General features: G+C 37.8%; 1 protein-coding gene across 1 annotated transcript in view; it reads left to right on the forward strand.

Annotated features, from left to right (window-relative positions):
* The window catches only part of EYS (EGF-like photoreceptor maintenance factor), a 1,804,868-nt gene that overhangs the window by 413,850 nt on the left and 1,363,932 nt on the right, over positions 1-27,086 (forward strand). The window contains 1 exon segment of the mRNA XM_089333540.1: positions 23,200-23,321. Coding sequence (XP_089189666.1) covers positions 23,200-23,321 — 122 coding nt within the window.

The raw sequence follows: 27,086 nt of genomic DNA on the forward strand, positions 1-27,086 counted from the left end.
CAGATGAGTCCAACTTCTCACATGGAACACAGGCCTTCTAGCTCATGTTGCGTCATGCTCCTCTCGTCTCCTTGTTAGCCAAGTAAACTGTGAACTCCATGAGTGCTCTCGAGATACCGTGTCCTCTGAGGACTCGGGCAGCTTGCAGGCGCACCCAGTCTACCATTTCTCTAGAGTGGGCACTGGTGGTTCAAGAGGGACTCTTGGGGACTCACCAGATGCCAGGAAAATATAAGCATCATTTAATGTTATTTTCTCATAACACTTTTCCAAATCTTTTGGTATTTTCAGAGCAGGGATTTTGTCAACATGGACTTGAGTTGGGTGCATTCTTTCCATTTATTTCTCTGTGTGCTGTTCTCGTCCTCACAGAATGCTGCCTCTGGTGTTCATATAGGGTTTTCTTCTGTCCCTCTAATAGCGTCTATCCTCAGAGCTCAGACAGCCCTTTCTGTCACAAGAAGGCTCTTTTGGAAGCAGAATGAGTCAAGTTTGCCATTTCTGATCTTCCCACAGTGTGGGGTTAGCCTCCATGATAAAGATGTGAAGTGTGTGTGTGTGTGTGTGCCCATGCAGGGGTTCAGGGAGAGAAAGAGTGAGAGAGAAATTGCTCAAAGCCGCACTTTTAAAGAAGCATGCCTGAACCCACATGGCTGTTGTCTGCATATGACAGGCACACTCGCCTCTGAAGTCATTAGGTGCATGCCATATGCCTTGAGAGCTGAGTGGAGGCCATATGTACCCTGTGAGATAGTGTTAGGAGGACCTGGATAGAAACTATGCAACCCCCAGCCCAGGCAGGTGAATGTCTGACTGCCTGCACCCTGAAAATATTCTGAATCCTGTTGTGATTCTCAGCCTGGACTGCAGCTGTGTGTTTGCTTTGAAAGACTGAGCTCTTAGTTGGCTCCTGAAGTCCTGTGTCCAAAACGCATTAGTAGCAGCTAGTACCTTTTTGTAGCTTCCAGACAGTGCTTCCTGTTTCCAAGTGATAAGGACCTAAAGATGCTCCATGCTTTCTCTCTGTGTCTCTTTCTTCTGTGTCTCAGATTGTGATTTTGCTGATTACTGCCAACAAAAAAAATGCTGTATTTTAGTCCACATCTGCTAGACGTTTACAGAAATGTTTGAGTTACAGCCATCTTCTCAGCCCCAAGGCAGAAGATCTGACATTTTCAGTTGGTATAGAGCGGCAGAATTTTGCCCCCAAAGAATGTAATGCACCTTCAAGCATTGAAAGCACATGACTGCACAAAGGCTGACCAGGTTGCTCATGAGAAGTGAAGGTTCTCCAGTGTCCTCCTCCTGAGGGGATTATGGGCCAAAGTTTAATCCTGCACTTTGTGTTCTCTGTACCTTCAGCATCCTATCACTCCTTCTGAGATGTGGCTGCTATTACTTGTGCTCAGTATTAATTATTCTTTGTTTTTTTCATCTATTACCAGTGACTTCACTCCCTTTTCTTCCTAAATTCATTATTTGCTTATCAAATGCCATAAATGTTTTATAAACATACTACGGCTCAGTAATACAGTGCTAAAAGTCTTTAAAACATTTCTTAATTGTTATTGATAATAGATGTTGACTATTATAAATAGTTGATAGAATTCCGCAATGGAAGCATTTGGCCCTTAATATTTCTTTGATAGAGACTTTATTCGGTCTCATTACTCTTTAAAAAAAAAAGATTTATTTATTTAGAAAGGAAGGATGACAAAGAGGCAGATAGAATGAGAGAGAGAGAAATCTTCAGTCTTTCCACAGTTTGGTTTACTTCCCTAAATAGCTGCAACAGCCCTGTCTGGGCCTAGCCAAATTTGGGAGTCCAGAACTCCAACTGGTTCTCGCACTGTAGTGTAAGGGGCCTGAACGCTTGGGCTGTCTTTTGCTACTTTCACAGTTACAGCAGTGGAAAGTGGATGGGCAGCAGAGAAGCCAAACTTTGAACTGGTGCTCGAATATGTCACACCCTTGCCTTCAATATCATTATGCTTTTTTGGTCTGTTCAATAATTCCATTTCTTCATGACTGTATCTTGGTAGTATGTGTTCACAGGTATTTTTCCCTTTTTTCTTGATTATATTTGTTGGCATAAAATTAATCATAATAGCCTGTTATGAACCTTTATTTCTGTGGTATTGTGATATCTCTAATCTAAAATTTTATTTATTTGACTCTTCCCTATATTTGATTTAGTCTATTTTTTATTTTTATCAATTTTGTGATTTTTTCATAGAACCAGCTCTCTTAATTTTTTTAAAGATTTTATTTATTTATTTGAGAGGTAGAGTTACAGACAGTGAGAAGAAAAGAAAGAAAGCAAGGTCTTCCATCTGAGCTTCACTCCCCCATTGGCCGCAACGGCTGGAGCTGTGCCAATCCAAAGCCAGGAGCCAGGAGCTTCTTCCAGGTCTCCCACATGGGTGCAGGGGCCCAAGGATTTGGGCCATCTTCCACTGCTTACCCAGGATACATAGCAGAGAGCTGGATTGGAAGTGGAGCAGCCAGGACCACAACTAGTTCTTTTGTTGACTATTTGTGTTGTGGTAAAGACTCTATTTCATTTATTTCTGCACTGATATCATTTCTTCTCTACTTCTAATTTTGGGTGTGGTTTGACCCTTTTTCTAATTCATTAATGTGCCACAATAAGTCGTTAGAGAACTTCTGTCCTTTGTTGTAGCATTGTTTTGCTATATTCCTTGGGTTTTCATATATTGTGTTTCCATTTCCATTTATTTCAAGAATTTTTAAAAACTTTCTTATTAAGTTTGTCTTTGATTCATTGCCTATTCAGGAGTAATTTGTTTAATTTCTATGTGTATTTTTAATTATAAAAGGTTCTCTTGTTACTGGCTTCTAATTACTGTTTTATTGTGATTGGAAAAGATACTTGATGTGCTTTCATTTAAAAAGAATATTGAGACCTAGTTTGTGTCCTACCATGTGATTTACTCTGGAGACTGATCCATTTACTACTCAGAAGAGTGTGTATTTCACAGTAATCAGATGAAATATTCTATACAATTCAAGTAGGTCCAATTCTTTCAGTGTGCAATTTAACTGTACTCTTTGATTTTGTCTATATTTCTCATAACTGAGCATATTTAAATAGGGAGCGATAAGAAGTATGAAAAATAGTCCAGTCTTTTTTTTTTTTTTTTTTTTACAGGCAGAGTTAGAGAGAGAGAGAGAGAGAGAGAGAGAGAGAGAGAGGGAAAGGTCTTCCTTCCATTGGTTCACCCCTAAATGGCCGCTATGGCTGTTGTTTTGCTGCTGGCTCGCTGCGCTCATCGAAAGCCAGGAGCCAGGTGCTTCCTCCTGGTCTTCCATGCAGGTGCAGGGCCCAAACACTTGGGCCACCCTCCACTGCCCTCCTGGAACACAGCAGAGAACTGGACTGGAAGAAGAGCAACCAGGACTAGTACACAACCAGGACTAGAACCCAGAGTGCCAGCGCCGCAGGCAGAGGATTAGCCCAGTGAGCCGTGGCGTCGGCCAAAATAGTCCATTCTAAATAATCTATTCCTCCATACATTTTGAAATTTCAATGTTGCATTTCTTTCTGTAATACCTGCCTCTTACCATTTTAATGTAGTTTTCATTATTTTTAAATGTTTTATTTTTAATCTTTATACTGAAAAAAACTTTGGGTTATGTATTCACTATTAGAGCTTTATAAAATTTTATATTTACTCTTAGCCATGACTTTTCTTTTGTGTGTATGTTTTATATTAACTTTATAATTTTTAAATTTATTTTAAGAGGAGAGAGAGAGCAGACTGAGAGGGATCTTTTATCCACTGGTTCACTCCCCAGATGCATATAGAAGCCAAGACTGGGCAAATCCAAAGCCAAGAATGTGGAACTTAATCTATGGTTCTCAAGTGGATGTCAGGGACGCATGTATGTGAGCCATTGCCATTGCCTCCTAGGGTGCACATTTTCATTTTTATGGAAGAGTAATAGTGTATTGTGTATGTATCCTGTTACCAGAGAAGCAAAGGGTCCTTGTCTTCGCGCAAGAAAGAATTCGGGCATGAGAGAGAGAGCAGGGGAAAGCAAAATAGCAAGGTTTATTAGGGTAGGGACAACCGTAAGAACAGATGGGCACCTCTCCAGACAGAACCTGAGAGAGAGTGTGCAGTGCACATTTAGGCTGGGGTTTTTAAGGGGATGGGTCTTGCCTTTTCCCTCCCCTTTCCTTCTTCTCAAAGGACTTGTTGGGTGTAAATACAAAAAATTGCTTTCTGAGTTTTTCCCCCTGAAGTTATCAGACAGGGGAAGCCTGGCTGGCGTGGCCCGCCTCACCAGCCTTAGAGGAAGGATGTTTACCAGGCCAGGTAGAAGGGGCAGGACCTCCTGGAAGGTCATCAGGACCCAGGCAGGACTTTGAAGTGCAGGTACTGGGCTTCTGGAGCTTCTGTAGTGGGTGCTGGTCTTCAGGCCTTTCTCATACACACCTAGGCTCAATTTCTGACTTCCTACCTAACATCTACCACATTTCTTTCCAGTTATCAGCTGCTGGACATGAGGGTTGACTTTGCTATTGTGAGTTGAGCTGCTATAAACACGGGTGTACAGTAAACATTTAACTCGCTGGTTTAATTTTCTTTGGATATATTCCCAGGAGTTGGATAGCTGGTTCATATAGTAGACCTATTTTTAGTTTTCTGAAGAATTGTCCATAATGGTTGTACCAATTTACATTCCCACCAACAATTTCCCACTGCAATTTCCCCACTATTTGTTATATTTTTTTTATTGTTAACTGGAGGGAGGTGGTACCTTATTGTGGTTTTTATTTACATTTTTCTAATGGCTAGTGACATGAGCATTTTTTGTGTCTATTTGCCATTTATACTTCACTTATTGAAAAAAGCCTAGCCATATATTTTGCCTATTTTTATTTGAAGATTCATTCTTTTTTAAAAATTATTTATTTATTTGAAAAATTATAGAGGCAGAGAGAAAAGTCTTTAAACTGCTAGTTCACCCCCTAAATGGCTGAAATGGAAGGAGCTGGGCAGATCCAAAGCTGGGAGCCTAGAGCTACTTTCAGGTTTCCAATGCAGGCGCAGGGGCCCAAGTAATTGGGCCATCTGCACTGCTTTTCCAGGCCATAACAGAGAGCTGGATAGGAAGTAGAGCAGCTAGGACACAAACTGGCACACATATGGGATGCCAGCACTGCAGATGGCAGCAAGATCTGGCCCCTATTCTGCCTGTTTCCTAATGGGATTGTTTGTTTTCTTCTTGTAGAGTTTCTTGTGCTCCTGATATATTCTCAATATTAATCCTTTGTCAGTTGCATACTTTACAAATATTTTCTCTGATTCTATCAGTTCCTACTTCACTCTGCTGAGTGTTTCCTTTGCTGTGCAGAAACTTCTCGGCTTGATTAATAATATTTGTCTATTTTTGCTTTTATTGTCTGTGTTTCAGGGGTCTTCTCTAAGAAGTCTGCATAAACCAAAGTCTTGCGCTGTTTCCCCTAAGCTTCCCTCTAGTAATTTAATGGTTTTAGGTTTATATTTATATCTGTTTCTCTATATTTTTGAGTAAACCTACATTCTTTCTTTTTTCTTTTTTACTTTCTTTTTTTTTTTTTTTTTTTGACAGGCATAGTTAGTGAGAGAGAGAGAGACAGAGAGAAAGCTCTTCCTTTTTTCATTGGTTCACTCCCCAAATGGCCGGTACAGCCCGCAAACTGTGGCCGGCATGCTGCGCCAATCTGAAGCCAGGAGCCAGGTGCTTCCTCCTGGTCTCCCATGCGGGTGTAGGGCCCAAGCACTTGGGCCATCTTCCACTGCCTTCCCAGGCCACAGCAGAGAGCTGGACTGGAAGAGGAGCACCGGACAGAGTCTGGAGCCACAACCAGGACTAGAACCCCGAGTGCCGGTGCCAAAGGTGGAGGATTAGCCAAGTGAGCGCGGTGCTGGCCACAGAAGCATTCTTTTGAGTTATTTTTCAGATATGTTGTCAGTCTTCCTTCTTCACAGTCTAATATTAATGCATCATTATGTTCCTTTGGTCAAGTCATCTTTTCTTTCTTGTGCACGTTTCTTGTGTTTCTACGTTGATTTTTGTGCATCAGGGGGAACTCTTGTTCCTATCACTTGTGGATGATTTTATTCATTGAATACTTTATTCCTGGAGATGTGCCTCTGGGGCACACTGGAGAACCCTACGGCTTACACTTGTGTTCCAGGGTTATGTGCTGCAAGGGACCAAGGAGTTCAGGCCATATTTGTGTGGGGGCAAAAATCCAGAGTGACACCCAAGATGGACATGGTCAAACACCTCTGGCTACCATCAGTGGTGAGAAGGGATGTTAGAGTTGATTGGTGTTGGTTGGAGTCCTAGCATTTCTCTATGCCAGGGTAAACTAGCTAATTCACAACTTAGGTTGAACTCATAGTACCAATGCTCTTTAAAAACCCAGACAAGCACACTGTATAAAGTGTAAACTCACTCCATAGTGTGTCTAGCAAACCCACTGTGGGGAGTCTTGCCCTGGTGTCTAAGGTTTAGGAGAAGGATAACATGGGCACTCGCTTGGCCATCTAGCTAAGAAAGTACCACCGGTTCAATCTATGAGTGTTCATCTAATGATAGGGGCTTTGGGGCCATGTCTGGTACTGGATTTTAGCATGGCAGGCCTGGTGTAGGGTTCAAGTATAAGATATGGACTTACCAACTTCTTCATTCCCAAAGCAGGAGGCCTCTTACTACCTTTCTCAGTGATTGATTCTCATTATTATATCAACATCCAGCACTGCAAATCTCACTTGACTTCCTTAGCTCTTATCAAAGTGGATTGGCTTGTGAATAGCTATACAAATTCATGCCTCCATGGGGAGATGGAGTTGAGAACATCTTATTAAGCTTCCATTTTCTCCACTCTCTGAGATTTTACAGCCATGTGAATATGCTGCATGCACAATCTCTCAAGAATTAAACTATGAAATGTTTTTATTAAAACCTATTATTTTCAAGTTTGGGGCAGTTCAGTTACTAAGAAAAATGGATTCTTATTTTAAGTTTATTTTTATGGAAAAATATGCTACATCTGAGAGTTAGAAAGAAAGTGGTTTGGGGAGCATCAGTGCAGTGTGATTGAATCACAGAGCTGGGGCTGATGTCCTGGACAGAACATTACACTCTTATTGGCATCACCTTGAACATGAGTTTTCTCACCTAAAAATGAGGACAATAACATTACCTTATTACACATTGCTTGTGAGAGTAAAATTAGGGGGCTCTAGGAATCACTTAAATGGAGGGTGTTTGGTACAGTAGTTAGGATGCTAATTCCAAAACCTGTACCCCATGTCTGATCGCCTGGGTTCAAATTCCAGCTGCATCCCCAGTTCTAGCTTCCAGCTGATATGTACCACAGGAGCCAGCAGATTTGGTTCAAGTGGTTGGGTCTTTAACTCCCTCTGTGGGAGACCTCGACTGAGCTCCTGGCTTCCAGATTCATCTGGCTCAGGCCCAGCCATTGTGGATATTTGGGGACTAAACCAGAAAATGACAGTTCTCTCTTTGCTTTCTATCTATATGCCTTCTCCATCTCTCTTCCTCTTCCTCTAGTTGCTTCTCCATCTTTGTCTTTCTTCCTCTAAAATTAAGAAAATCCCTGGGCTGTCTCAAGTTCTAACAAATGGCTGCCATTTTGAGTATTGCTTAAATCACACATCATCAGGTCTGGCTTTGCATTGACTTTATGTGTCTCCTTCTTGAATCTAAACTAATTAAGCAAGAGCACAGAAATATTGTCACTATCATTGCAATATTTCTTTAACCCTATAGAAATCTGTAGATCTATACTGCTACATATGACTATTTCTCAAAGTTAAAGCTAGTGTTGTAAAATGTGATGACAAAGCAAGACCCTTCAGGAGCCTAACCCTGCTCTCCTTTAAGAAAACTGGGCTATAGGGTCTGCCAGAAGGTGACTGTCTTCACTTTGATTGCTTTATGTTTTACAACAACTTGATGACCTTCTTTTGCTTGAAATTGTTCAGTTTAATACACTCCCATGTACTGTGTTTTAATATGGAACTTCACTTTAAATGTCTTCACTCAGAAGGAAAATTCTGAGATTTGGCCTTGTCAGTGTTATTAAAAGATGACCTTGGGAAAATGACTAGCAAGAATCGAGAATGAGCTCCCAAAGGCATTACCTGGTAAATACTTGTCTAGCTGCTCATGAAGTGGAAGCTGTTAGGTTGCTTTGAACTGATCTCCATCTCTCAAATTTTAGAACATATCACAATAAGAAGTGGGGTGATTGTGACCTAAGCATGTATATCCCAATTAAATTAAGAGCTAGCATATTTTTAAGGTTTATTTTGTTAAGAATTACAGAGAGGGATGGAGAGAATGAGAAAGGGAGAGAGAGAGATCAATCTTCCATCCTATTGTTCACTGCCTAAATGGCCACAATGTAAGGGCTGGGCCAGGACAAAGCCAGGAGTCAGGAGTCTCCTACATGGTACAGGGGCCCAAGGTCTTGGGCCATCTTCCACTGCTTTCCCAGGCACATCAGCAGGGAGCTGGATCAGAACTGGAGCAGCCATGACTCGGACTGGCAACCACATGGGATGTGAGCCCTGCAGATGACAGATGATGGATCAATCTGCTGTTTCACAGTACCGACCCCAATCGTTAGCATCTTGAAGTTTGTATACTGAAACAAAGATGTACAGTAGAAAAGTGTCAATTTCCATGTAACAACTTCTTTTTATCCTAATTCCCAACATATCAGTGGGGGATCTGTTACTGTTGCTGACATCAAATTAATCTTGATGGTTAATGGAACCATAGTCATTAATATATGGTTGTTAACATAACCATTAATGATAATAAACTAACGTGATTGCTGCAAGATGAGTGTTTATTCCATGGTAATTGAGAATTTCTTTTGTGTGATACTCTGTAATTTGGTGTGAGGAGTAGGCTCTCCTTTCTGATTTTTTTTCCTGTCTTCAGTGTGGTATCTGGGTTTGCAGGTAGTTAATAAAATATTATGGCTTAAAGAACATCTTTATATTTGTGTTATGACTGTGTTCTCTCTCGCTTATATTGAAAATACTTACAGTACTTTATCAGTTTGCCCTCTTCCGCCACAACAGTATCTTCTAAGGTGAGATGGTATTATATTTATTAGTAAAATAGTAAAACAAAATTAGTAAAAGTTTTAGTTCATCCCTGTAGACCTAGATTATCACATTTATTTTAAATATTACTACAACTGTGGAGGGTAGTATTTTATAGAGATAGCAAGAAATTGAGTAACTTATCCAATTTCACCCAAGTAGTAATGCTAGATTCAAGTCTAGCTTTTCTGGTGCCAAATTTTATGATTTTAACCATGATTCAAGCATAGCACTTTGATACGGTATAGAGATATATGAGTTGTTTGTGTTTACAAAGATATTTCTTTCATCAGGATCACCTAAAAGTACTGAGGAATCAGAACTTTTTAGAGCAGGGGCAGGTTTTACATTTTTAGCAATATCCCTGTTAATTTTGATCCACCCTAACATCCCAGGGTCCACTGCCCTAAACCACAACCACTTCAAGATTGGTTTATTTATCTTTGTGGTTTCCAATTTTCTATCAGTGACTGTTATAGTGCTAAGTTTATAGTAAGTGTAAAAATAACTTTGTTGACTTAAACCAAATTGATTTGAGCATCCTCCTAATATCCTGAACACTATTTTCAGAATCTGAGTTGGAGGTAAACATCTAAGTGCAGATTAAGTGGCTTTAGATTTTAGATTTAGAAGCAATCAAGACAGAAAATATAGATTACTACTTGGAAATCCTGCAGTGTGTTTTGCTTATATGATATTAAATCTTAAAGAACTAGCCAACCTCAAACCTTGGCCCTTTGTGTTGCTTTTCTATTGTATGACCCTTCCTCTCAATGGAGGTTTATCCAAAGGTCATTCACCTTATTTTCCTGTTAGTAAATTACCTTCAAGAATACAAGTCTGCAGAGAATCTCTGATTACATATTATGATTAATGAAACTAGAGTCTTCAGTTATTATGACCTCTGGAGGAGGTCATATTGTGCTGGTTAAGTTCGTGTCAACTTGACTAGACCATGGAGTAGCCAGATTAAATATTACTGGCAACTGTGTCTGTGAAAGTATCTCCCATTTGAGTTAGTGCACACTGGATTGCTTTTATTAATGTGAATGGGAATCTATTGAGGGAATAAACAAAACCAAAAAAGTAGGGAAAGAGAATTTCTTCCCTTTTGTATTATGGTACACTAATAGCAGGGATAGCTCATCTCATCTTCTGTCTTGGAATGTAATATACATCATCAACTGCCCTGGTTCTCAGGACTTGGACTGAATTACCTCACCCTCTCTTCTAGGTCACCAGCTTACAAACAGCAGAACATGACACTTGTCACCCTCCATAATTGTGTAGGCCAAGTCCTCATAACAAATACAAAGATAAAAGCAAATATATTCGATTAATTCTGTAGAAGCCTAATATACCCCACCCCTGAACCATGGAATACAAACCACAAATGAAAAAAGCAACATATTTCATTGAGAAAAACAAAATTTGAAAAAAGAGAAGTGAGACATGTATCCCAAATTAAGGTTTTTCCTGTCTCTACTTCTCTTCTTTCAGGATAACCTTCCTGAAACATGAAACCTAGTTGTATTTCTTAGTTCAGAGTTCAGAATGAGGATCAGAAGACCCATGAGACCTCCCATATAGTGATGTAATATTTTGAGATCTTTATTTTGCTTCAGTAGTTTGATCCTGGACTTTAATCCTTAAGTAATTTGGGATACACAAGTGGAAATGTTTTTCAGTTGCTTTCAAGTGAAAGGCAATATTCCCAAATAATCTTGCATTTGAACAAACAAGCAGATGAACGTTTTTGCCACCTCAAGGCTCTATGGAAGTTTCTCTGTCAACCAACATCTATTGTTCATTTGTCCCTTTGATACAAAGCATTTTCTTCCACCTGAGTTTATACAGGAGTCTTGCTGGGACATCATTTTCCAAAACTTTACTTATGATTAGTGCATGTGTAAATTTCTTTTTGACTTTTGCTAGTTAAACACTAGGTATTTTTCAAATAAATATTCAGATTTAAGGTATTCTTTCTTCAGATTGCTATGAATTGTGGTTTATTCAACTGATCACTGTAAGATAATTCTTTCATTTTCTCAGGCTTAATTTACTACCTATTCTATCTCCATGTTAGCTTTCACTGCCCCTGATTTTACCTTGTTTCTCCCTCTTTCTATCAATGTGGGGGCTTCAGTCCTTGAAACCACTGTAGAGAATCATTCTGTGCTGCCATGTTCATTGGGTGCTTCCCTGAAGACGGTGTCTCTCAGTCTCCACTTGGCTCACTCACTCCAAAGAACTGGGGAATCATCTTAGCTCATCTCTCTGACAGTGAGAAACAGAGCAGACCATGGACAGGGGCAGATTACAGCAACATCCACCCATGCTTTCAGAGCCCTATTGCCTTTCCTACCTTATTGTTACCCCCACAGAATAGGAGCCCACTCTCTTTGTAATAATCTTGTGATTCCAAGTTGCCAACAAACCTGTCTTCTTTGTTCTTGGAAGATTATTTGAGAACTTCCTATGCCCAGTAAGTGTTTCAACTATAGAAGGCAGCCCCGTGAAGGACTGGCATTTTGTTGTTGCTGCTTGCTTTCTGTTTTGTTTTGTTTTAAATTTCTAGTTTCATTGCTTACCAAAAATTGTCAGAACTATAAATTTTTCCTCTTTTTTTTTTCCCTTTCTACTTCAATGTCAGGGCACTCACTACCCTCAGCATACCATCAATAGCAAAGCACAACAACCACAACAACAAAAGTTTCAACATTTTTTCCTCTGGAAACCTATATTGGGCACTCAAAATATTTTTTCTATTATACTTGCTCCGATGGTCTGAAAATTTCAGAAGTTTATTTTGATTTTTTATTGTGGGTGGTATTTATGTTTCACCTAAGTAAAGTAACTAATACCAACCAAGCTCTAATGCAAATGTCAGTTGATATTATTAAAAGGAATATATTACCCTGATACATTTAATAGCTTTAATGAGATATAATTCATAAATCATAAAATTCTCCTACTTAAAGCAAACAATTCAATGCATTTTTAGAGCATCCACATACTTGTGCAACAGTTGTAATCCAACATAAGAACATTTTATCACTACCAGAACAAAAGTCTACACCCTTTAGTAGTCACTCCACATCTCCCGCCTTCTCTTTCATCCTAAGCATCCATTTATCCTTATTCCTTTATTTATTTACCCATTCATGACATTTAATGCAAATGGAATCACATTATATGTGATCTTTTGTAACTTGCTGCTTTTGTGTGGCATAATTACTGATAATGCAGAATTAATGGCTGTCAGTTTGATATATTTTATGTCTTCTCTGTTATTTGTTCTATTATCTTCCATTATCTTCTTTCTGCAAAAGAATAGGTATTTTTGGTATAGAATTTTGATGTCCTTTTTTAAGATACAATATTGGTTTTTAGTTATTTTCTTACAGTCTTTTCTTGGAATAATAAAATTTGAGACCACAAAAGAAAATAATGAGCATTCCTATGCAGGTACTATATTAAATAGAGAAAATCTATATATGGTACAAATTTACATTAAGTATACTAAAATGAATACTCTGTTCTCTATTCTCTAAATATAAAGCTACGTAATTCTATTTCTCCTACTCTATTTAAAATGCACCTTCAAAAGGCAGTATTTATATAATTTCATTGCTGAGTGAATAATGTATAATGATGTAGTTTGTGTAATATAGTAAACTGGTGAAAGAGAAAAAGAGGGGGGATATTTTGGAGTAAAATTAGTATATCGGCTGAAAGTCAGTTAGCATTAATATTAGATTTTTTTAATTGAAGAGCTTACCTTTTCTGCAGTGTATGCTTTAGGTGATTTTGTCAATGATGTAGAATGTTGATTCATTTCTAGCCTCTCTGTTCTCTCCATTTGGTCTATATGCCTGTCTTTATTTTCTATAGTAAGTCTTGAAATCTGGTACTGTGTGGCCTCAAGATCTGTTCCTTTTGATTTTGAACTCTGTGAAGTCACAAGTGCTTCCATATGAATTTTAAGATTGGTCATTGATAGTTTCATGAAATTTCATTAAATCTAAAAATCAATTTGAGTAATATGGATATTTTATTTATTTATTTGAAAGTCAGAGTTAGACAGAAAGAGAGAAAGAGAGGCAGAGAGAGAGAGAAGTCTTCCATCCGATGGTTCACTCCCCAGAAGGCCGCAATGGCTGAAGCTGTGCCCATCTGAAGCCAGGAGCCAGGAGCTTCTTCCAAGTCTTCCATGTGCATGCAGAGGCCCAAGAACTTGGGCCACCTTCTGCTGCTTTCCCAGGCCATAGCAGAAAGCTAGATTGGAAGTGGAGCAGCTGGGACTCGAACCAGCACCCATATGGGATGCCAGCACTGTAGGCGGCAGCTGTTCTTGCTACACCATGGTGCTGGCCCCAATATGGATATTTTAATAATATTCTTCTAATCCGAAAGCTGTCTTTCCACTTTTTGCTTGTGTTCTCTAATTTAATTCATTAAGATTTTTTGTAAATGTTCATTATGGAAGTCTGTCACATTCTTGGTTATATGTATTCCAAGATATTTTATTTTTGTAGCTTTCATTACCGGAATTACACTTATAATTTCTTTCTCAGCTACTTCAATTGCTGTTGTATTAAAGTTTCATTGATGTTTGTCAATTTTCTATCCTTTGCCCTCAGTTAAGTCTTTCATTAGTTTTAAGAGTCTCTTGGTAGAGACTGGAAGAGGAGCAACCGGGACAGAGTCCAGCGCCCCGACTGGGACTAGAACCTGGGGTGCCAGCGCTGCAGGCGGAGGATTAGCATAGTGAGCCATGACTTCCCCCTTTTCTATTAATGCACCTTTTATTATTTTTTCTTGCCTAATGGTTCTGATTAAAATTTCTAGTACTATGTTGAATAAGAGTGGTGAGCTCTTATTGCCTGGTTCTGGATCTTAGAGGAAAAGCTTTCAGCGTTTTCTCCACTCAACATGACATTGACTGTGGGTTTGTTTTGTAAATATCTGCTACCATATAAGTTTTTTACAGCTTTTTAAGTATGCCTATAAGGGAATGTAACTATGTCATCATAAAGAAAATAGTACTTTCACATTTCTTAGATATCTATATTAACTTAGAGGGTTTTTTTTAAGATTTATTTATTAATTTGAAAGAGAGTTACAGAGAGAGGTGAGACAGAAAGTGAGCTCTTCTATCTGCTGGCTCACTCCCCAAATGCCCACAATGGCCAGGGTTGGGCCAGGCTACTGCCAGGAGCCAAGAATGTCCGGGTCTCCCACGTGGATGCAGGAAGGAGTCCAATGACTGGGGCCATCTCCACTGCTTCTCAGGTGCATTTGTAGGGAGCTAGATCAGAAATAGGACAACCAGTACATGAACCAGTGCTCATATAGGATGCCAGCACAGCAGCCCACCACTTAACCAGCTGTCCACAGTGCCAGGCCCCAAAACAAAGACCTGTACAATCTTGCCCCAACCTATAGATATTTCAAGTTAGTGAATTTTATTAAAAACAATCTAATTTTTGATTACTATGAGCATATGAACCAACATATCATGTATTAATGTTAACATCTTTGAAACTGGAATATATCTTCACAATACATATTAATTACTGTGTCAGAGTTTAATTGAGAACTTTTGCACCCTATACGTGTTTCCTATAGATTAATAACTAACTATCATAAGCATTTATTATGCTATAGCTTAGCGGTCAGAAGTCTAAACTCAGGTGCTGCAAGGTTGTATTCCTCCTGAAGACTTCCATTTACTTGCCTTTTTCAGCTTCCAGAGGCTGCCTAAATCCCTTCTCTCATGGCCTGTTCTTTGCATTAAACCCAACGTCTGCATTCACCTTCATAACCCTATTTTGTTTTAACTTCTTGCTTCTCTTTCATAAGGGCCCTGGGAGGACACTTATGACTATACTTTAGGTCCCCCAGATAAACAAAGATAATCTTGACACATTAAGATCCACAGCTTTTTCACTTTGGCAGTTTTTCTTTGCCATATAAGATAAGTTTCACAAGTTTCTGGAATTATTACCTGGATACTTTTGGCTGGATTGAGGGTAAAATGGTGGGAGAAGTGTGATGGCATTATTCCCTCTATCATCCTAGCCTTAGTGGTAGATAAAATGAAGTGAGATGTTATAATCAATTAAATACGGTAATGTGTCTTCATCCCTGCATTCTGTATTCCATTCATATTGATTTGGTTTAGATTCTCTGAACTTTTTCACCTCATGAACTTACTCTTCCTATAAATCCCTCCCTTCTTTCTCTATCTCATTTGCCTAATTTGTTGCTGTGTAGTAATTCGGTATAACACGTGTTCATTATCACCTGTTCAGGCAGCTTCCCAGTGACATTTAATTTGTTCTGTTTCTCCTTATATTTGCCTGCATTAGGTTGTTGTACTGTACAAGAAGTTAACATGAATTAGAGATTTAAAGCAACTCACATTGATTATTTCACAATTTCTGAATGCCCATTGCTTTAGTGTTTTGTTGTTGTTGTTGTTGTTGTTAGATTTTGTTTATTTGATATTTAGAGTTTCAGAGAGAGAGAGAGAGAGAGATCTTTCATGTGCTGGGTCACTCCCCAAAAGGCCATAACAGCCAGGGCTGGGCCAAACCAAAGCCAGGAGCCTGGAGCTTCTTCCAGGTCTCTCACATGGGTGCTGGGACCCGAGCGCTTGAGCCATCCTCCAGTGCTTTCACAGGTGCATTAGCAGGGAGCTGGATGGAAACTGGAGCAGCTGGTCCTTGAACCAATGCCAATATAGGGTGCCTGTGTCACAGGCTGCAGCTTTATCCACTGCACCACACCTCAGAACCCTCTTTTTCTCAGGTGCTCACTGTCTCACAAGAGTAAAATCAAGTTGTCAGCCAGGGCTGGAGGCTAAGGCCTGGATTCTTCTTTGTTGTTGGTAGAATTTAGTTTCTCATAATTTTACAAATCTGGTCTTGTTTCCTACTAGCCTTCTCCCTGGCATATTTTCAGCCTCTGGGGTCCAGTGGCACTCCTTTTATGTACCACTGTACACAACATAGCTTTAATTTTACTTCTTCAAGCAAGAAGGAGATTGCCCAGAATGCTTTTAAAGCCTCATCTATTTTGGTGATTCTTACCCACAGTAGTGTAGCTGATTGGCCCTCTTTTTATTTTTTCCACATTTATTTATTTGAAGGGCAGAGTTACAGAGAAAGATGGAGAGAGAGAGAGAAAGAGAGAGATCGAGAGATTGAGAGATCAAGAGATCATCCATCCTCTGGTTCACTCCCAAAATGGCTACTATAGCCAGGGCAGGACCAGGTCAAAGCCATGAGTTAGGAGCTTTTTCCATGTCTCTCATTTGGGTCCAGAGCCCACAGATTTTAGTCATCTTCTAATGTTTTACCAGCTGCATTAGCAGGGGACAGATTTGGAAGTGTAGCAGCCATCACATAAACTGGTAGCCATAGGAGATGCCCGCATTGCAGGTGGTGGCTTTATCTACTGTGCCTCTGTTTTGATTAGGGATTTTAATTATATTCACAAATCCTTTTCTACAGTATAACATATCATAATCACAGGAATGATGTTCTATCATATTTACAAATCTCATTGACATTTGAATAAAGTAAATTATATAGTATATATACTGCTGTTGGATATCTAGAAGTCAAATTGGATTCTGATCACAAGGGACTCTTTTTCATGAGAAACTGACCTTGTTTTCCCCTTATTACACTGCATTGATTTGTTTATCTATTTGAACCCCTCATTGTTATAACCCTATGATCTACCACAGTGTTTGTCACATACTAGGGATTCATTACTTATTTACATAATGATTAATATACGAATTACTGTGTTATGGAGCTACAGGGAATTTGTGTATATTCTGCAAAGAGAATATCGGGAGCATTTTCTCAAGTGAGTAAGAATTGTTCAACTTCATAATGGATTATATGCAGGAAATTATTTTCAAAGCAACAGCTAAATTAACTTTCCACTAACAAAGCAAAATACCTAGTCTCATAATTAAATATTTAGAAGAAGATAATTATAAATAAAGGGTATGCATGAGAAATTTTCCTTAAAGGCAATCCATTTTTCTTATGTATGGGTGACAGATATTTATTCAGTGCAACTTCCCTTATTTTACAAAGGAAAAAAACTTACATTATTATAAAATGGTATCCAAAAAGATATCAAATTCAATACATTTCAATCTCATAATGGTTTAAGAGAAAGGAAAAGGCCTTGCTCCTATTTGAGTTCTCCATGGTTCCTGCAAAGGTCTTGCAATAAGTAGCCATTTATTAGATTGTTTTAGTGGAGGAAATACTTATTTCTATGTCCTTGAAAAGTAGCTTCATATTTTTTTCTTTATTGTTTTCTTTTACTTAATTGTAAATTCAAGTCCCAAGTATTAATTTAGTACAATTTGGCCCTTATTTTGTGGACACTAGTTATATCATTTTAGTTCCTTAACTATACACATGTTGGTACTTTCAGCAGGTCCTAGGTTGGCCTCCTCATCTTTGTTCCTTTGGTTGGAGTTGGGAGAAATACAGAAATCTCAGGATTTTCAAATTGTTATACTGCCTCTGTATTTCTGAGCTTTGACAACTTCATCCCTTGCCTCAATTCTTTATATTATCCCCTCATTACTGTAGTTGTCACATTAATGAGAAATCTGAGAATTCAAGGACTAAATGATTACTGGACATTGTGTGTGTATGTGTGAGTGTGTGTGTATGTGCATGTGTGTGTGTGTGTGTGTGTGTTTAAGGTATCAATCAGGCACTTTTAGAAGCTATGTTTATAAATATATGATATTATATATGTATATATATATGCATGTCAGACATTTTAGTGAAAGAAAGTCATCATTTAAATGTTCTCCAAATAGCTAATATCTAAATATATTTACTATGCTTTGAAAATTGGCACCTGTATATTCATTTTGTTTTTCTGTCCTCACTTTTCGTTGATGTGGACTCTCTAGGATCAAGCCACAGTATTTCTTAGCCCTAAATATCCCTGTGCATTTCACACAATGACAATCACTTTATCTAGTTACATTTTTGAAGAAAACATAACACTTAATTTCAGGACTGAGATTTCCTATTAATATTAAAGGCTTTAATGCAGTGATTTTTTTTTCAATGTTTACTTGTTTTTAGAATAGCAACAAATCTATCAAGCAAAGCTTATGTTGATAGCAACCTCGGGGATACCAGAAAGAAAACATAACAAGCATCGAATCATTAATAATGTACATTATTAATTACAATGTCTTCAGAAAATATTGCTGAACAAGAAGTGGGGAATATAAAGAAACAAAATGATATTTAAATGGGTGTTATCACTTAATATCCCTGCCTGCTGGTACTTTGTTAGATGAAGCATAGAAATCACAAATAACTTTTCTTTCTTAAATTGTAGCGCAGAGAGCATCACCGTGATAATGTGGAAGAAAACTATGAGTCACTGCATAGAGACTAAATTGAATGCATTAATGCACAAATACAGCAAATAAATGATAGCACTGACACTTTGATTCTTTCCTTTCCAGGATCTCACTGTGAATTTGGGCCTTGTGAGCCTAAAAATCCTTGTGAGAATGGAGCTATCTGCAGAGAGAAAATGGATCTGGAAGCATTTCCTCTTGGGTTCCAGTGCCAGTGTGGGGAAGGTTTTGCAGGTCCACGCTGTGAAGTCAATGTCGATGAGTGTAGTTCTAACCCTTGCCTGAACGGATACTGCTATGACAGTGAGTCCACTAAGCCACTGCTGGGGTTGTTGTAGGCTACTCGAACTTAGAACCTGGCTTGTTCATGGAAGAGCTCAGAATATAGCCATGTTTAATAACTGAGTTTAGCTCGCCTTGTATATCAGTGCCAACGGCAATTATTTTCACTTAGCACCCAAACTTCTGACAATTATTTATGCTATTTTGAGTCACAACTATAACAAATGAGAATTTTTTTAAGATTTATATATTTGTTTGAAAGAGTTACAGAGAGGGAGAGACATAGAGAGAAAATGAGGAGAGGGGAGAGAAAGAGAGATAGCTTTCATCCATTGGTTAATTCCCTAAATGCCCACAATAGCCAGGGATGGGCCAGGTCGAAGCCAGGAGCCTTGAACTCCATCTAGGTCTCCCACGTCGGTGGCAGCACTGAGTATTTGGGCCATCTTCTGCTGCTTTTCCCAGGCACATTAGCAGGAAGCTGGATTGGAAATGGAGCAGCCAGGGCTCTAACCAGTGCCAATATGGGATGCCAGTGTCACAGGCAGTGGCTTAACCTGCTATGCCACAATGACAGTCCCACAAAATGATGAACTTTAATGAGATGTGACTTCTATATTTTGATGATAGTGTTAACCATTTCTTCCTTGTTTTGAATGGTAGAATTTTTAAAGTCCTCACTAGTAGGCAGGGGAAAATATTTTCAAATTATTTTTCTGAACAAGGATTAATATCCAGAACATATTAGATATCCTAGAAACTTGATAATATAGAAAAATTAATCTAGTTAAAATGGGAAACTGATGTGAATATACAGCTAATAAAAGAAGAAATTCAAATAACCAGTGAGTTTATGAACAAATACTCAACATTAGTTTTTGGGAAATGCTAATAAAAACAACAAGATTTATTCTTACCTCACTTAGGATGGCTATTATCAAAAAAAAAAAAAACAAAAAATAACACATGTTGGCAAGGATGTGAAGAAAATGGTACTCTTATACCTGTTGGTGAGAACCTAAATTAGTATAGCCAGTATGGAGGTGTCTTAAAAAACTAAAAATAGGGTCCAGCATTGTGGTGCATTGGCTTAAGCCACTGCCTGTGTGACTCTGGCTCCCCCTAAATACTGGTTTGAGACCCAGTTGCTTTGCTTCTGATCCAGCTCCCTAAAAATGTGCCTGGGAAAGCAGAAGATGGCCAAACACTTGGAACCTTGCTCCGCATGTGGGAGTCCTAGATGGAGTTGCTGGCTCCTTGCTTTGGAATGGCCTAACCCTGACCATTGTGTTTATTTGAGTAGTGAACCAACATATGTATGATCTTTATGTCTCTCCCTTTTCCTGTCACTCTGCCTTCAAATAAATGAATATAAATCTTTAATTTGAAAACAAACAAAAAACTTAAAAACAGATCTACCATAAGATCTAGCAATTCTACTTACAGCTATATATCCACAAGGAACAAAATCAGCTTATCAAAATGATATCTGCATTTCCATTTTCAGTGCAGCACTGTTCACAATAGCCAAGATCCAGTATCAACCAAAGGGTCTACAGCATTTGGATGCATAAAGGAAATGAAGTAAATTCTTGGTGAAATTTTATTCAACCTTAAAGAAAAATCCTGTCATTTGCAGCAAAATGTATAGGACTTTAGTACATTGTGTTAAGTGAGATAAGTCAGTCTCTGAAAGACAAATACCTTATATTAGCATTCTCTGTGGAAGCTAAAATAATTGATCTGAATGCAAAATAATAATTACTACAGGTTAGGCTGTTGTATGTGTTTAGGGTAGGAGGCAGGAAGAGAGAAAGTCTAGATAACACACTCAGGCAGAAGTAATAAACTCTATTGCGCTACCAGACAACAGTTCACAATAACTATCACATATTTCATTAAGAACTGTCAGAGATGAGGTCAACATCTCCAAACATAGGGAAATGATAATTGAAAAAGATTCTAATTGCTCTGATATGACATACATGCTATGTGCATGTATTGAAATGTTACTTTGTGCCCTATAAACATGTACAATTATTAAATGTTAATAAAAAATTAAATAAATTGAAAAAGTGTTCATTATAAATCATCTTGAAATGGACATTTATATATATGTGTGTATATATGTGTGCTTTTATGCATATGGTAAGTTTTAGGAGTGAAATGAGCACCTCAAAATGCACAAGTTCTTTTAAAAATATCGTGAAAATTTTAATTGACTTATGGTAATTGTTCCTATTTATGGGGTTCCGTGTGATATTTAAATACATGTATGTAGCAATCATATTAGGATAATTGGCATACCTGTCACCTCAAATGTATCTCATTTCTTTGTGTTGGAATATTCAAAATCTTGTCTACTTGCTGTTTTTAAATATTCAATTGATTGTTCTTAACCTTAGTTACCCTATTTGGGAATACACATTTCTAGTTTTAATATGTATCAACATATTTTTCTCCAAAAGACTGAAGTTACTTATTCTCATTAACAGTCTATGATGCTGGTTTTTGTATACCTTCTATAACTCCATGTACATCAATGTATAGTTTCAAAATTTCACCCTGTGATATTATGAAATACGTATTTTGTTTCATTCTCTGTTTCTGACAAACAACTCCTGAAACCTTTGGTGTCTCCAGAGTGATGTCTTTTGTACCCAAATGAGTTGGCTGCTATCTGGCTGTCCTTGGGTATGTTCAGTTTCAGGGCTAGTTACCGGAAACACCTAGGCAAGATTAGAGGTTTGTCTCAACTCCCAACCTTCCACGATGGGAGAGTGGCCAAAATTTAAATTGATATCCAATGTTCAGTGATTCCTGTGTAATGATACCTCCACTAAAAGAAAATCAAAAGAACTGATTTCAGAGAGCTTCTTGATATCTGAATGCATGGAAGTGGCTGGAACGTGGTGAACCTGAGGATGGCAGGGATGCTGTTCCCTTACTTTCCCCTATACTTATCTTCCACTGATTGTTCATTTGTATTCTTTGTATTTCCTTCATAATGTACTAGTAAACATTAAAAAGAGTAGAATTCATTATTACTTGTGTATACATATGTAGACACGCATATGTGTTTCTTCCTGCTGAAATATATTTCTGAAGGAATATAAATTTAAAAAGAAAAGAAGGCAAGGCAATAAAACAGGTAAAACAGAAGGAAAGAAAGGAGTAAAAAGGAGAAAGAAGAGAGAGTGAATATGCAGGATAAACTGGGCATGATATGATGTTGTAAACTAAGTAGTTAAGAAGCATGAAGAGGGGAAAAAAGCTCTAATTGTACTAAAGATTTTCCATGTTATTTTATCTTCCTTTTTCCCTTAAAATAATTTCTACATGAACCTCCAGTAAATTAATGAGGTAAAAATAGTATTATGTAAAAAACACATTTCAATGGAAAGTCATTTGTTGTCATATATTATCACTTTATTCAAGCTATTAATTCTTTTTTCTTTCCTTAAAAGCAAGGCTCTAAACATGCATGTCCTCAGGGAAGAAAATAGATTTCATAAATAGGGTGAAGCTATTTGGATATAAAGCAACAGGTAGCGGTGGGTCCTTAGCAAACCGGAACATCTACTTAGATACTAATCTGAGATTAACTTTTCTAACACTGAGAAAGTGTAACAAAATAGATCAGTGACCTCTAGGTTACTATTTGCTACTCCTGATGTAAATCATCATTGCCCTAATTTCCACTCCCCTCCAAATTTTGGTCCTTTAAAGATTGTGTTTTTAAATATTATGAAATTCTCAAATTATTTTGAAGTAAACTGGTATTATATTATCTCATTGCTCAAACTTAAAGATGTTTGATAATGCTAGGAATAACTCTCAGATTCCTGGTGCTCACTGTGATAAAAATAAAGCAAGCAGAGTGGTAGGTCTGAAAGAAAAGTTAGAGGCTTTTATTTAATATTCTGGGAGACCTAATATAATGGTCATATGTAGATGATTTTAAATTAAGCAATTTGAATACAAATCTGGGTAGGTTAATTGATATAAAAGGAACCTATTTATCATATGTATTATGCACTGCCAAATGAAATATAAAAAACAAATTGAGCATTTTGCAAACTATTATAAGTCCATTTTAATTGTTCTTTCATGTATAATTGAAATCCTTTAAGTTAAATAGAACTTAGCAAGTAAGACATTTAGAATATATCATGGATGACTGTGTAATAGACCATTAAATGTACAATTCAAACTTCCTTTGTTTAAAAGTGAAATGCAATGAGTACAGCAGTTTCAGGGTAATTGGCAGTAGACACCTGTATTATGGTTAAAGGAATACTAAGAGCTTTGTTCCCGTTGTTTCAGTGATTGCTGGCTTTTCCTGCCTCTGCAGTCCAGGCCATGCCGGACTGCGATGTGAACATCACATTGACGACTGTCTCCTGCATGCCTGTGAGCACAATGCTACCTGTGAAGATCTGCACCTTGTAAGTATCCGCTGTCCTTACCAATACATCCTAATGTGGAGTAACCAGTCTAACCTGCACCAGGGTAGTGTGCTTTCGCCTCTACAGTGTCTCAGCATGCACACTTCTTCATGTTAGAAAACAGAAACTCAAGCAGTAATGTTAATAGAAATAACAGATGCTTGTCACCAATTTATGACTGGCTTAAAAGTTATATAAAAAGCAATTCACACTTTAAAATTCACAACTATTAGCAGCCTGTCTTGCAGGCACCTATTTTTCTCTGAATCAAAATACTATACACACTTAAATATTTCAGTGTCATTCATTAGGTTAAATTTTACTTTGATTTCCATCTCATGCTCTACACTTCCATCATTTCCTTCATTCATCTGTGTTGGTGGTGTCCTTTCAGTACACATTCATTTGTCATCGCCTTTGTCACAAGCATGTGCCATTCTGCCTTAAATGGACTGTGACACAGTTGGAAAATCAATGGGATCGCCTCAGGCTCCTCATTTCTCAGAAAGCCTGACATAAAAAATATCTACTCATGGTGGACTCACTCACTGACTTGCTTCAGAAAATAAATGACATACTATGCAAGTTAATGCTGTGATGCTAAAATAGGCTCATAGTTTATTCTTCAGCAACAGAATAGATTTTTACAAAAAGACTCCAGTAGGTGAAGTTAGATAACAAGGTTTTGAAGAAGGAACCTATTTTCCTCAACATATTTTGACTATCAATGCACTGACTTGTTTGTTTTTATAATGAAAGCATAATTTGTGTCACACTGTTTCTTTTCCACAAGGAAAGCAGACACCCAGAGCAATAATTATAACTGACATTTGAATATCTGTGACCACAAGCCGAGATGATCTATAGGTTAATAAGCCACTGTTCAGTTATGCGTAGCTGCCTGTTGCTTCATCTCTGTTTGTACCCGATGCATTATCTAAGGCAGTCATGCTAATCTCATCCTACTCTGAGGGATCCCTTTAGGAACGTGTATGTGGCCATATGTTGGTCTCAGGCAACAAGGAGGTTCTTCCTGGGGAAATGCTTCTCCACTTGCATGCAGGATGGCATAAAGAGGTAAACGTGACCTCTCCTAGGCTTTGTAACACCTGGATTTTATGCATGTAGTTACTGTGATCATTTTCAGGGCCCAAGGGAAAGGGAAGAGTTGCAACCTAATGACAAATAACCCTGGAAGCAGCAGAGCTGAGAAACTGGAGGAAAAATGGCTTTTGACTAACTGTGGAGGTGGTTGAAACTCCCAGGTGCCTGCCCAGTCTTTGGACCTAATTATACGCGATCAGTTAGGGTCTTTTGTTTAATATGATTTGAGTCCAGAGATCCTTTTACTTGTTGGTGAACCATGCAATGTGGCACATCCATAATGTGAATGAGCTTTATTGTAGCCTGTACTGGCAGTCATAACTTCTGCAATAGTCGGAGTTTATTTTAGTTATGAGAACTTCAACCCATTATCATAAGTTTTTAAATCCAGAGCTAACCCATTTGACTATGACCCAGTCGGAATAAGTTGGCGAACTCAAAAGGCTTCCATAGCCTTGGCAACTCATGACTAGAGCCTAGGGAGATTACTGACGCCATAAACGAGAGTGTCAAATTGTTAAGTCAACAACAGGAGTCACTGTGTACTTACTTCTCATGTGGGATCTGTCCTTAGTGTGTTGTCCAATGTGAAGTAATGCTATAACTAGTACTAAAACAGTATTTTACACTTTGTGTTTCTGTGTGATGAAATCTTTACTTAATATATACTAAATCGATCTTCTGTATAGAAAGATAATTGAAAATGAATCTTGATGTGAATTGAATGGGAGAGGGAGCGGGAGATGGGAGGGGTGTGAGAGGGAGGGAAATTATGGGGGGGGGGGCATTGTAATCCATTAACTGTACTTTGGAAATTTATATTTACTAAATAAAAATCAATAAAAAAAGAAACATAAAAAAAAATCCAGAGCTAACCCTGAAAATGATAACACCAACTCATCTGACCGCTCAGGAACTTCAACTTTAGAAGCTGTATCCTACCAAATAACAGAATCTCTGCACATACTGTCCTCTCACTTACTCATTTTATAAATTGCCAGTAGGAGGCTATTCAGAATAACTTCAGACTAGTATAATTTTAAAATCTTGACTCCTGTTTCTGGGTATTATTATACTTAAAATTAAAGGAAGAAAACATTTTTTTAAAAAAGGCAAGGTTGAAAAGGGAATAAAGTTTTCAAATTAAATAACTTTCACCAAAGACATTATATTTTTATTAACTGGTTTAAAAATTGCTTTGGTTTTTGATTAGTGTGTAATACTTATACTTTCATGAGATGCAGTGCAGTATTTGCACACATGTAAACACCATAAACTGCTCAGATAATTAGCATAGATAGCATTTCCATTTCTTTTTCTTTATATTTGGAGCCTCTGGATTCTTCTCTTCCAATTATTCATAGAGTGCACGATGCAGTGCATTGCTGTGAATTATCGTCCCCACACTCTGCTATGAAACTCTAGAACTAACTACTTCTAACTGTTGTGCTACATGTTATTCAACCTCTATCACCCCTTCTCTCTTTTCCTAGCCTATAGTAATTGCTATGTAACTTCAGTTATACTTTTATTTTCAACTTCCTCATGTGAGAGAGAATATACAGTATTTGTCTTTTTGTGTCTGGCTTATTTCACTTAAATATATTTTTAAATATATTTTTATATACAGGAAGACTACTGTAATTATTCGAATTCTATCCAAAACTATCAACTTCATAGATATAAGTGTCGTTGGTTTAATGATATCTTTCCAAGAAAAGTATTCTTGAGACAATAGTTTGTTTTTTTAATTAGCCAAAGTTCAAAGCATTTTGTAGCTTTCAGGTATTTTTGCCTGGCACCCCAAGACTAGCTCCATATTTGATAATTCTTAAGAACGACTCAGAAAAAATCACTTAATTCATTGTTAGAAGTTATTACAATGAGATATTAGAGATTTTAAACAACAAAGGGGAAAACACATGAACACAGTCCAGGAAAAACGAGGCACACATTGTCAAGTGTTTTCTCCCTTTGGAGTTGAATGGATAGCACCATAATTCCTCGGAGACAATCTGGGACAATCAGAAGCGCACTAAGCCTGGTGTCTGAGGTTCTTACGGGGGTCAGTTATGAAGGCTCACAGCACCTGCATATCTGACTTTGGCTAATCAGCCTCCTGCTCCTGCGCTGTTCAAGCTGATACAGGATTTCTCAAAGCCCCAGCCATATAAAACAAGTCATCCAGCACAAATCGCATCACAAACATGAATTACTTGGTATAACAAAATGTCTCAAGTATCAGATACATTATCATCTGTCAGGTTATTCCAAAGCCCAGCTGTTTTCTCCCCGGATTCAGTAAACAGCCAAACCTTAAAAAAAAAAAAAAAGCGTTGAAATATATGGGGTTCTAGCACCCAAGCTTTCTAGATAACTCTTTGCTCTTTAGATATCTTGTTAAATATTCCATATTTGCATAGCAATAAATAGTACTTACTTGGCAGAATGGCACATTCTATAAATAACAACTAAAATGAAAATCTCTACGAAATATTAGGTTAGAAAGAGTTTAAACTCCACAATTTTGAAATAAAGGCTGTAATATATATCATAAATAATTGAAATAAAACAAGGTCCTATTCCTATTTGAGTTTCATATTTATTTGTTTTTAACCACTCATTCATAAAACAAAAAGTGAAATACTGAAGGCTTCGAAG

The sequence above is a fragment of the Oryctolagus cuniculus genome, chromosome 5 (assembly GCF_051225735.1).
Source record: "Oryctolagus cuniculus isolate XC-2025 breed Fujian yellow rabbit chromosome 5, ASM5122573v1, whole genome shotgun sequence".
NCBI lineage: Eukaryota > Metazoa > Chordata > Mammalia > Lagomorpha > Leporidae > Oryctolagus > Oryctolagus cuniculus.